Source organism: Bactrocera latifrons, unplaced genomic scaffold (assembly GCF_001853355.1).
Source record: "Bactrocera latifrons isolate USDA-ARS-PBARC rearing strain unplaced genomic scaffold, ASM185335v1 scaffold_50, whole genome shotgun sequence".
Lineage (NCBI taxonomy): Eukaryota > Metazoa > Arthropoda > Insecta > Diptera > Tephritidae > Bactrocera > Bactrocera latifrons.
The window spans coordinates 527,508-538,617 of record NW_017537157.1 but is presented as its reverse complement, the minus strand read 5'-3'; the positions used below and the strand labels follow the sequence as shown (position 1 = coordinate 538,617).

Here is an 11,110-nt window from a genome sequence, read left to right as displayed (position 1 = left end):
GTAAAACAAATAGCATATATTAGAAGTAGTATAAATATTTTAAATTGAAAAAATATTCGACTATAAATCGCCAAAGAATTTCTCATCCCTAATAACATTATATAAATATTTGCAACATTGCAGAAAATATTTTAGAACTAAAATTATTTGATTATGAATTGCACTAGTTTTATGTTTATTTTTAAACCTACAAAATCTTTCCATCGACTGTACACTTACAATTATCACTTATCGGTGTACAAAAATATTTGAAATGAAATTTTTCGTTAAAGAGATCTGGCATTATCAAGTATTGGATAAATTATTCGTTACATTTCACTCGTTATATAGTTGACAGATGACTCGGCATTGTTTTTATGCAAACACATTGAATTATTCGTGGGATTTGTAACAATTTGTGATTGGTCTAATTTAAATTTTACAAAGTATTTTAATAAAATGTCATCAGATAAAGACAAGGAAAAAGATAAAAATGCCAAAGCTGATTTGGGTCTTTTGGAAGAGGATGACGAATTTGAGGAATTCCCAATCGAAGGTTAGTGCCTTAAGCCCCTTAAAATTATTAACTAAATATATATAATAAATATTTGCAGACTTCAATATTGCGGATGATGATCAAGATGAAGTGAACGTGTGGGAAGATAATTGGGATGATGACAATGTCGAGGATGATTTCATTCAGCAACTCAAAGCGCATTTACAAAAACAAGCGATGGAAATATAAAATCATTCATCTATAAGTTATCTACAAATTAGTTTTAGTGAAATCAGCTAATAAATTTTGCACATTGTAAAACCGGTTAAACAAAACTGAAACAAGTCGTATATATTTTAAAATAATGGAAGGAGACATTCGAAATCCTTTAGATAATGTGAATTAGTTTAGCAACGAAATTATTTAATTATTCAAATTTGGGGATTATTCCAGGCTCTCCTTCTGTATAATGAAACCATTTCACCTTTTGGGGAGCTAATCTCAAGCAAAACCTATTCTAGCCGTCTAAGTTAATCTCGACGCTAATTTATACTACCCATTGGTGGTTTTGGTATCATAGATAACCCACAATAATGACGCCAATTTGAGATAGAAATTTTTGATAGCTTGCAATTGTCATTTCCAGACTAATAATCGATAGTAAATTGGCCAAAGTTGACAATTTATGTCTTGAAATGTTTTAATATCTTTGTAAATTTTAACAAGTTTTTCTACATTTTTTTTCCGTATATTTGAAAGGAAATTTTTTTTTTTTTTATTTTTTTTATTTTATTTTATAAAAGCTTACATAATAATACAATTATTATACAAACTAAGAAAATACGCAGCACTAGCATCATGGGCATAAGGAAATTATTAATTCACATTATTGTAAAAAGATTGACAATTACATTTTTATTTTTTTTTTTATCATACAACGACAGTTATTCATTTTCAATTTTAAATCATATGATGCCCTTTGTGATGCGTTCCTTTGTTTACTTTTCTCTGAATACAAAATTTAAAAAGTAACAAACTAGTTTCCCGCTTGTTCGAATAGTTTATTAAATTATTTCATTGAAAGCAATTTTTATTAAAGAGACAAAATGCTTTCAAAAGAATATCTCGACAGTTGGAATGAGTTATGTGCTGAATGCAAAATGGTTGAATCGGATTTGGCGAATCCTTCGGAAAAGTGGCTTACCAAAGTCCTGGTAAGCTATTTAAGGATGTTTGGATATCGAGTAGAAATACCATGCTCTGAAGAAGGGTCACGGGAGAAGAGAATATTCTTGATAAAATTAGTACGACACATTGACCATATTTATAAAATTAGCGACAAATCATTTACGTTCACATACTATGACTTGCTCAAACCATGTAAGGCAATAATTCAAAGATGATAATGTAATTATTTATTTATGCTTCCTCATTATTTTGAAGCTACCAAGAAAACGTCACATATGTTGGGAATTCTTCTTAATTACCTTTATTATATGAACATGTTTAAAACCGATGTTTTTAAAATGGCTAATGATAGATTAGCAGAACGGCAGGAATTGGTGGACAAAATTAAGCATATAATTGAAGATAATCGGAAAAGACAGAACAAGGCAGAAAAGGTAAATGAACATTCCAAATATAGTCTAATGGTAATGGCATTATTTTTAGATGCACGAAGAGCTAGCTTTTCTTTCCAATCAAATTCCGCTGCATAAGAATCAATTAAAATCAGTTACTTCTGAATTAAATCGACGCGAAAATGAGTCACAACAAATAACTATTGATGTAAAGGACTTGAAAACAAAAATAGACGAACTCAAAGCAAAAGTACGAAATCTGAAACGTCTTATTGTTCCTGAAGAAGAAGGACAGGAATTACAAATGTAATAATAGAATATGTAAAGATAATTGCAATTAAATTTATATAATTTACAGACAATTAAATAAAATCCAAGAACAAATAACGGAATACGAAAATCAGACTCGGAATGCCGAAAGCAATCTAAAAACGCATATTTCGGACAACAACAGACTACAGGAGATACTAAAACTAGTTGAATCTGCTAAAGATGTCTTAACATCAGATTTTGTAGATAGTTTCAACAACTCTGTGAATAATCTTTTATCTGCTGAAACAAAGATTGCAAGTTGTGAAAAAGAAAGAGTACAACTAACGCAAACAAACATTCAACACCAAAAAACTTTAGAATGCTTGCAGGAAAAAATTAAACTTGAACAACATCAATTTGATGAGGAAAAACAAAAACTTCACACATCAATAATGGCCAAAACCAAGTAAAGTGTAAAAAGTATATATTTTTTATAACATTTAACCACATATCTTATTTTAGGGAATGTGATGACCTAGAGGCTCAAACAGAAAATTTAAAATGTGAAGTAAGTGCAGTAGAAAACTCAATAAATGACCAACAGGATATCCAATCGTATATTCAGGAAAATATTGAGGTATTAATGGAAAATTACAAATGAATTTCAATACAAAATACATAAAAGAAAAAAAGTGTAAATATTTATGTTAGCTTTTAAGTAAAAATAAATTTAATACATATTATTAACACAATTTAAATAGTATGATTTTATTACATATATCTTTACCATTAAGTAAAAAAATACAATATATAAAGTAGGAAAGTAGTAAATATGGTGTTATGAGGTTGCATTATCGATATCATCTTCATTAACATCTGTATTGTAGACATATAAATCTCGACGTCGCGTTAACACGATTTCATTTTCTTTGGGATGTGTGTTTAGTGAATTAACAACTCCTCCATTTTCACCTAAATCAAAGATACTTTAGTTTCGTCAATATATAAAATATTTAAAAATACCTACTTAATTGAATACGTTGTAAAATTTTTCCATCAAGCAGATCCCAAACTACTGCACATCCCTCGCTAGTTCCTGAGACAATGTGAGCATCATTAGCCATAATACCACATTCTATGTGGAAATCTTCTGCCTTGTGACCTTTATATTCAGACAAAAGACTACCAGTATCGCAGTCGATAAGACGAACTGTGCTATCTTGACATGCCGCTACAATACATTGTTCGTCACGGGTTAGTTTTAAAAATGTTATGGGCTCCCCGATTTTATCACACACTAATTCACCTACACGTATGTCATATTGACGGATACATCCATCCAAAGATGATGTTATTATTTTGTGTTCATTAGTTTGAACTGTTGTAATGCAATCTCGTGCATCTTTCATAACTTGAACGGGTTCTAATCGTCGTGTTCGTATGTCCCAACAGAAAACCGCATTATCACGTCCGCCAGATATTGCAATGGAAGAGTCTTCATTAAAACAGACACATCTTACTCCGCCAGCGTGACCTCGCAACCGACGTACTGGTACACCGGTGGATACATCCCAATAGATTATACTTTTATCAAGACTTGATGAAACGATATAACAACTGTCGCAACTGCCTGAGGCATCTGTAACCTCATCTGCGTGACCGCCATATGTTTTAAGAAGTAACCCTGTTTTAGGATTCCACAATTTGATCTTCTTATCTGATCCACAACTTAAGACATATGAACCATCAACTGCAATTTAAAAAAAAAAAACGCTTAATCGATGAAAGAATTATTTATAGGTTCAACAAACCATTATAGCGTACTGCTCGCACCGCACCCTGCTTGCAATCAATAACTTTGCAACGGTGAAAATCCTTATAAGTGGAAATCATTTAACTTTTTCTGTAAACACAAATATTTTGAAAACATAGAAAAATAGGTAGTGTATACAGAAAATCGACTACACTCGATATTTTGAAGGCAAACAAATGTATGCCAATCAATGGAGGATTTAATTGGTTCATTATCAGATACTAGCTTTATTTTCATCGATTTAAGAAATTGTATAGCAAATATTAAGCAATTTTAAGAATTTGAAAGAAAGAATTTTCTAAAAATCTGGTTATAGCAAATAAAATGAAATTAACCACTAACCGTTTCGATATTTATTATCGATTTTCCGATTATACATGGTAGTCAACTGACAAACCCAGAATCATAACAAATATTATAAATTAAATAGCAGACAGAATTTAAAGCTAAAAGGATGGTTCTTTGTAGGTTTTTTCTCCAAGGTAGCTGCAGATTTGGGACTAAATGCAATAATGAACACTTGGACATCAAGTACGAATACAATTCAATAAAATAAAATTTAAATTTCATTGTATTTATGTGTGTTGTAAATGTAATATATTTACCATTATCTAGACAACTTGTGAAAACCGATTTAGAAGCTGCAATTAATGGAAAGCAATGGCCAATATCTTGTTTTGGACCCTTTAAAGATAAACCCTGTATACCAAGTTTCATAGAAGATCAATCCTTCGAAGAGATTCGTTGGCTATGTTATGAAGCAAAACAAAAGAATTGTGTGGATCAATATATCCAGCATTTCTCCAAGGAAGTGATGGAAGCAAATAATAAGATGAAAACCATGTTGCAATTATCTCCAGCTGTTATAGATGTTATTTGCCGTCTTTACGATACTCCTGCTGATGGTAACGCTATCGCAGGATTAACAAAAAGTAATGTTAATAACCCTTTCGGACTTGGAGGTAATGTTGTCAACGATACCACCTCAATATTCAACAAGCCTTTAAGTGGTAATAATTTTGGTGGAGCTTTTGGCAATAATACTACTACTACTGTCGGACAAACTCCCACGCAGGGTGGAAGTATTTTTGGGGGAGGTGGTTTAGCCTTCAGTTCGCAAAACCAGCAGTCTTCGATTTTTTCACAACAGTTACAAAAACCGGCCTCTTTGTTTGGAGGTGGGGGCACACAAGGAAGTTTATTCGGGCAAACTCAAACAAATACCGGAATTATTGGTGGACTTTTCGGACAAACACCACAACCAACTGGTAATGTATTTGCTCAAACAGCGTCACAACAGCAACAACCGCAACCTGCAGCCATTGGATTATTTGCTCAACATGCACAACAACCACAATCAGGGTCTCTATTTGGACAACAAAATCCAACTCAAACAGCAACAGGAGGCAATTTGTTTAATCAAAGTATTCATCAGCAGCAGCAGCAACAACACAATGGAACAAATGTATTTGCGCAAGCAATGCAATCACAGCAAACACAATCAGGATCCGGATTCCCAATGTATCAGACCAATAAACCTCAAACATCTTCTGTTTTTGGACAACAAAATGTTTATGCACAACAGAGCTCAGGAGGAATGTTTGGTCAAATAGCTGCAAATACACCTGGGCATAATCCTAATAATTTATTTGCACAACCGGTCACTACAACAGATACAAATGGTATGTTTAAAAACCCACAAAACGTATTCGCCCAAGCTATACAACAACAACAACAGCCTCCTCCAAATATGTTTTCACAAACAAACCAAACCTCAACAACAATGCAACCAGCACCAGCCTTTTTCCAACAAAATAGTCAATCACAGCAAATAACAAATCAGAATGCAGCGTTTGCACAGCCCATGGGAGTTAATAACTCTTCGTTGCCTCTTTTACAATCGCCAGTGGTAAGTAGCTCTGTCTATAGCAAATTGGAGGATCTTACTTCTGAAGACATTGAAGCATTCAAAGCTGACACTTTTACGCCGGGTCGAATTCCAAATGTTCCACCTCCTAGAGAGTTGATCAATTAAGAAATTCTACACACGTAACAATGATCAGGGGACTAATGTTAGCGAAAATAAGTCTGAATAAAAGTGTACGAAACAATGCCAATAGTGCCAATCACGGTAGAGGATTGTACCATGGTGCCAATGCACAAAGGATTTGGGAATCCAATGTGATAATGAATTTATTCGATTTATAAAGGACAAACACTTTTACCAAGAACGACTACACGAAAAAGCTAATGGAACAGTTTTCGACATTTTTGTTAACGACTACAGTTACACAGCATTCAATGTAGAAAATAATATTTTGCTTTCGTTTCTTCTTGATCTCCATGTGACCAACAATATATGAATTTAACTAAATGTAACTTTCTGAATATGTAAAAGCATAATTATCAAAATTAGCAATTAATTGAAATTAGTTTAATTTATTGCATAGTATATATATGTCATTTTATTGTTTACTTTCTGTGACTTCAATTATTTCTTTCCAGATAATAAACTTTTATGCAGTTCCCAAAAATTAGAATTTTGTTTAGAAAAAAAAGCAGAAGTTTCTGTATTTCTAATATTCATCTTCGATAATAATCGAAGAAAATCGTTTCATAAAGAATTCTACTAGATACGGCTTTTTTCTCATAAACGCTATTGTTTTATTGTGCGCTACATCCTCTTACAACTTATTTGCTTGTTCTACACCAATAGTGTTTATTTTTAAAACCTCAAATCCACAAGCGGCTTTATCGACATTTGAATTACACAATTCACTTTCAAATCCTTTTGACGCTTGTTGTTGCCGCTCGCGTTGCGATTTTTCCCAAGCTAAGTCAAATGGATAAGCAAGAGGTTTCAGTTCATCTGGACATAATTCTTGGGAAGGAGCTGTGGCTTGAGCTATCGAGGCACCACGAGTATGAATACGTTCTAACATGGCAGCATTATGTGTCTCGGCGTTTAACGATGTAATATATTCAAAAAGTTGTTCCTTCGTATAAATATTCGGCAAACCGCGTTTTTCGAAGAACTAAAGAAAAATTTAAAACACACATAATTACTAATAATAATAATATGCACGACAAAATATATATGAGGAAATATAGATAAATGGTAAACTTACATTTATTATATTGCCACAATCGCGCATTAGAAATTCTAAAGCACTTGGGTGTTCCGGTTCAACTGACTGTGCTACGTCGATAATCCAACATTTGTCATCGTACCAAAGTATATTGTATTCGCTCAGATCGGCATGTATTAACTTTGCTTCGTTATATAACTTGTACATGGTTGCAACGATTTCTTCGTAGGCAACAGATAGTTCAGATTGACTTAAGCGTGCATCCTTAAGTTTTGGGGCGGCATTATGGTTATCGCCAATGAAAGACATTACCAAAACATGTTTCTTCAAAATGACCACATCTGGGCAATTAATACCGACACTTTGCATTCGCATTATATTATGCATTTCCTTTTCAGCCCACATATTTATAATAACTCGATTATTTTGTTTGCTAAAACGATCCTTAAAACGGTAATCATCCTTGATATATCTATCTCGTTGCTTAAATTCATTTAATGTGGTTTTAAAAATTTTTATAGCACACTCTTTTGGTAATAAATGCGGGGAACATATTGTTCCACCATTGCCGCTTGCATTATCTGCATAGGTGGGATCAGAATTTGCATGTAAGATCACTGCTTCTTTGCCAGTTGATATAATACCGTTTATTTGCTCCAATATTTGATTGTTTATTAATTTATAGAGTAACAGGCGAGTAGGTGCGTCGACACCCATTTCTGCTGTGGCCACATTAGCTTTGCGATCGTGCATTTTATTTTTCTTATTACCTCGACGGGAATATGTCTTCAGTTGGTTAAAAACCTATAAACAAAAATGTGTATATGTACTGAAAAAATTGAAAACGGTTAGCATTGACGACTTTCTTACTTGATTGGAAAGTTTCATGTCAAATCCAGCGCCATCACCCGTTGGAAACTCAGGAGGAAATGACATAACTCTACAAGCATTACGAACTCCACACAGTTGAGGATCATGTTTGGTTATCATTTCGCCCTCTTTGTCCACTTTAAATCCACATTTTGGTATTGCGTCTAATATTTTCTCGTTCGTTTCAAAACGATCCCAATCCCGCTTATGTCCACTTGCCTCATCGTCAATTTCCAAAGAGTCATCGGAATCATTTAAAAATTCTAGATCCCCATTACGACGAAACTTATCCAATGTTACCGTCACCTTACTATCCTTGTTCTGTTTATTCTCAATTCGTCGCAATTCTTCATTATATTCATGATCAAATTGTGATTGGAGCATTTGAGCTATAACGGCGTCAGAATCACATCCTATGGTGTCTTCTTGTGAAGCAGCCAATAATGTAGAATAATCTTCCCACCCACCGTCTTGGGATAGTTTTTCTTGATTAATTGTTGGGTGCCCATTTGCAATTGTAGAGTAATGTTGAGGTTGAGTATTTATTGATGCAGCTATATTTGCATCAGTGGATTCTTGCTTCGCCTGTTGTAATAAACGTTCTTCAAAACGTTTTTGTTCTTGATTATGTACACGATGTGCATATTCTTCAGACATTATTTCAGCGAAGCTCATTGTTTCTGTTGGTTTGGTTGAAGTTATGCCCCATGCATTTCGTTGCGTTTTTTGTGAATCCATTTTGTTTCTTTTACAAATAATTTTATGCTCTTACTCTATTACTACAAACTATGCCTACTCGGTGTATAACTAAAAATTAAAACGTTTTATAAAAAAATGTTATTACGTTTTGTGAAATGTATATTTTTAATAAACTACGAAATCTTGTGAAATAAGAGGCCAGAGTTCCATATTACATGTTTTTCTTAACCAGAGTTGCATTCACTTTAAAAAAATGCCTTTTTTCCTAATCGAATATAATTGTGTTAAAATTGGAAAAATTTAAGGTATATTTTAAGATTTAGTAAAAAAATTTTACGAAATCGGTCTCAACTGGAATAATTGAAAAATGTAATCGAGTACTCGCAAGCCGTATTGACAGAAAAGATTATGATTCAGAAACAAATACATACCGTCATGGAACCTAAATTTTAGTATTTATTATACTATTAAATTGATAGTATCAATATATGTAAGGTATATAATATTTGCGACGAAGTTTTTAACAACCAGAAGGAAACGTTGTACACGTCTGGCTTTAGAAGCGCATACTAGTCACTCAGTTTTTGAAATATCGATCTGAAATTTTGCACATGTAGTATTTTTCTCCAGAAGCCTCTCTTTTGTGGAACCACTGAGGACTGTAACATATATTTGTTATATAAACTGATCGATCAAAATCCAGTCCGGAAAATTTTTTCATTTGAAAAGATCTTTTCAAATTTGGTACCGATTATTGTTTAAGGCAAGGGTAGAATCTCCGAACAAATTCAGATTCAGATCGGTACAACCGAAGTTGACGTTTTTATTACTTTTATGTCACTTTACCTATAAGGAAGCATAATACCTTCAATAAAAGCAGAGAAATAACATATATATTTTTTTTAAATTAATAATCGAAAAGCTTTGTAGTGTTATTTCTCAAAAGGTTTAACGTATTGCAAAAGATATATTAGCGGCAAATCTTTACATTTTTATTGAAAATATTTTCTGAAAATTAACAATTTTCGATAACAGTATTAATTATATCATCAAATATTTTATACATTTGTAAATTTTCTATACAAATAGTCCAAAAATACTCCACAATGTAAAATATAAAAAAGTTCGAGTTTAAAAACTCTTTAAATACAGTGTGTATGTATATATTTTATAAATGAATTGTGTATATTTAAATAGCGTACATCAACAGCTTACTCAATAGCGTGTGTACATGTCAGTTAAATGCCAACAGTTTTACTTTATAAATTTTTGTAATAATAGTAACAACAGTAAAAGTAGTACTTCGTTAATTTTCTTTATCTGGTTTGGTGTTTCTTCTTTTGTTTTAAATGTAACAGGTAATGGAAGAAATTTACGTTTAATAGTAGAATACCTGCTGTTGCTCCAAAGCATGTCGGGATACATTAATTTAATAATACTTTATAGTTAGTAAGAAAGTACAAGCGTGTTGCAGATTGAAATGTTTTTAAAAATATTTTAACGTGAAATGAAATTCGATTAGTGTCATTACTCGCAAAGAGACATAAATAACTATTACATCCCAAAACTAGTTTAAAAATTATTCGTATTGTTTGTAAGTAAGGCAATCTTTTAGTTGTACTTATGTATTTTTTGTTAATATTCAATGTTTAAAAAATATATATATGTAAGAATTAAGTTATTGCGCTACATGGATGCGTTTGTGGTTCAGTGCAGTTCTAGTGAAAATATGTGGTAAGATTTTGGGAAAAATCTTTAAATAAAAACTTATATTTAAAATGATAGATGCAAAGTTAGAATAATTCATTGATTGGGATTGTTCGGAAAGTGCCTTAATTAAAGAAACAAGAATGCTAAAATTAAAATAGAAGATATTGCAATGTAAGACGATACAAAACTTAAATATATAGTATTAATTATTTTAAATCGCTATATCGCCTTGCTGAATTTCGAATTATAGTATTAATTTTCGGAGTCAGTTTAAAAAATTGGGCTTAGAATTGACTTTCTTCGCGTTGCGTTGTCTTTGTTGTAACTGTCTCCGTTTCGCCATTGGTCTTTTCATGTGAAATACTAGTGATAATTGATTTGATTACCACAGAGCTGCTATTAGTTTCAGTTGTATTGCTGCAAATTAAAATTCAAATATAAAAAAATCTTACTTCTTTCAAATATGCCAAAAAAAGTTACCTTAAAGGTGCCAAATCCATAAGATTTGGTATGTTGAAATCGCTGACATCCTTCATGCTTGCACTGGTCAAAGTTTGATTAGTTTGCGTGCTTAATACAGATAGTCGACCTATAATTAAACGTTTCTTATTATTATTATTAT

At 32.2% G+C, this 11,110-nt stretch overlaps 6 protein-coding genes across 8 annotated transcripts in view; 3 read left to right on the top strand and 3 right to left on the bottom strand.

Moving 5' to 3' along the window:
• Positions 1–337: 337 nt before the first annotated feature.
• LOC108973799 (probable 26S proteasome complex subunit sem1) lies at positions 338–816 on the top strand. The gene is made up of 2 exons (XM_018941281.1): positions 338–535; positions 594–816. The coding sequence occupies exons 1-2, from the start codon at positions 439–441 to the stop codon at positions 722–724; spliced, it is 228 nt and encodes a 75-aa protein (XP_018796826.1). The 5' UTR covers positions 338–438; the 3' UTR covers positions 725–816.
• A 687-nt stretch (positions 817–1,503) lies between these two features.
• On the top strand, positions 1,504–3,010 carry LOC108973784 (rho-associated protein kinase 1). Its single transcript, XM_018941264.1, has 5 exons — positions 1,504–1,855; positions 1,919–2,097; positions 2,147–2,361; positions 2,414–2,773; positions 2,830–3,010. The coding sequence occupies exons 1-5, from the start codon at positions 1,582–1,584 to the stop codon at positions 2,966–2,968; spliced, it is 1,167 nt and encodes a 388-aa protein (XP_018796809.1). The 5' UTR covers positions 1,504–1,581; the 3' UTR covers positions 2,969–3,010.
• Positions 3,011–3,050: 40 nt separating this feature from the next.
• LOC108973783 (WD repeat domain-containing protein 83) lies at positions 3,051–4,290 on the bottom strand. Its single transcript, XM_018941263.1, has 3 exons — positions 4,119–4,290; positions 3,335–4,057; positions 3,051–3,279 (listed from the first exon to the last, which is right to left on the bottom strand). The coding sequence occupies exons 1-3, from the start codon at positions 4,198–4,200 to the stop codon at positions 3,146–3,148; spliced, it is 939 nt and encodes a 312-aa protein (XP_018796808.1). The 5' UTR covers positions 4,201–4,290; the 3' UTR covers positions 3,051–3,145.
• A 226-nt stretch (positions 4,291–4,516) lies between these two features.
• LOC108973825 (nucleoporin NUP116/NSP116-like) lies at positions 4,517–6,164 on the top strand. Its single transcript, XM_018941318.1, has 2 exons — positions 4,517–4,651; positions 4,736–6,164. The coding sequence occupies exons 1-2, from the start codon at positions 4,575–4,577 to the stop codon at positions 6,153–6,155; spliced, it is 1,497 nt and encodes a 498-aa protein (XP_018796863.1). The 5' UTR covers positions 4,517–4,574; the 3' UTR covers positions 6,156–6,164.
• A 596-nt stretch (positions 6,165–6,760) lies between these two features.
• On the bottom strand, positions 6,761–8,972 carry LOC108973824 (serine/threonine-protein kinase RIO3). The gene is made up of 3 exons (XM_018941317.1): positions 8,080–8,972; positions 7,249–8,013; positions 6,761–7,155 (listed from the first exon to the last, which is right to left on the bottom strand). Exons 1-3 carry the CDS (start codon positions 8,815–8,817, stop codon positions 6,805–6,807), a joined length of 1,854 nt encoding a protein of 617 aa, XP_018796862.1. The 5' UTR covers positions 8,818–8,972; the 3' UTR covers positions 6,761–6,804.
• Positions 8,973–9,925: 953 nt separating this feature from the next.
• Positions 9,926–11,110, bottom strand: part of LOC108973815 (protein lethal(2) giant larvae) — a 12,712-nt gene continuing 11,527 nt past the window's right edge. For all 3 annotated transcript variants that reach the window (XM_018941303.1, XM_018941304.1, XM_018941305.1), the window contains 2 exons: positions 10,969–11,077; positions 9,926–10,905 (listed from right to left, as the gene is read on the bottom strand). In XM_018941303.1, the coding sequence (XP_018796848.1) occupies positions 10,773–10,905; positions 10,969–11,077 (242 nt within the window). In that variant the 3' untranslated portion in view covers positions 9,926–10,772. The remainder of the gene's footprint in view (positions 10,906–10,968; positions 11,078–11,110) is intronic.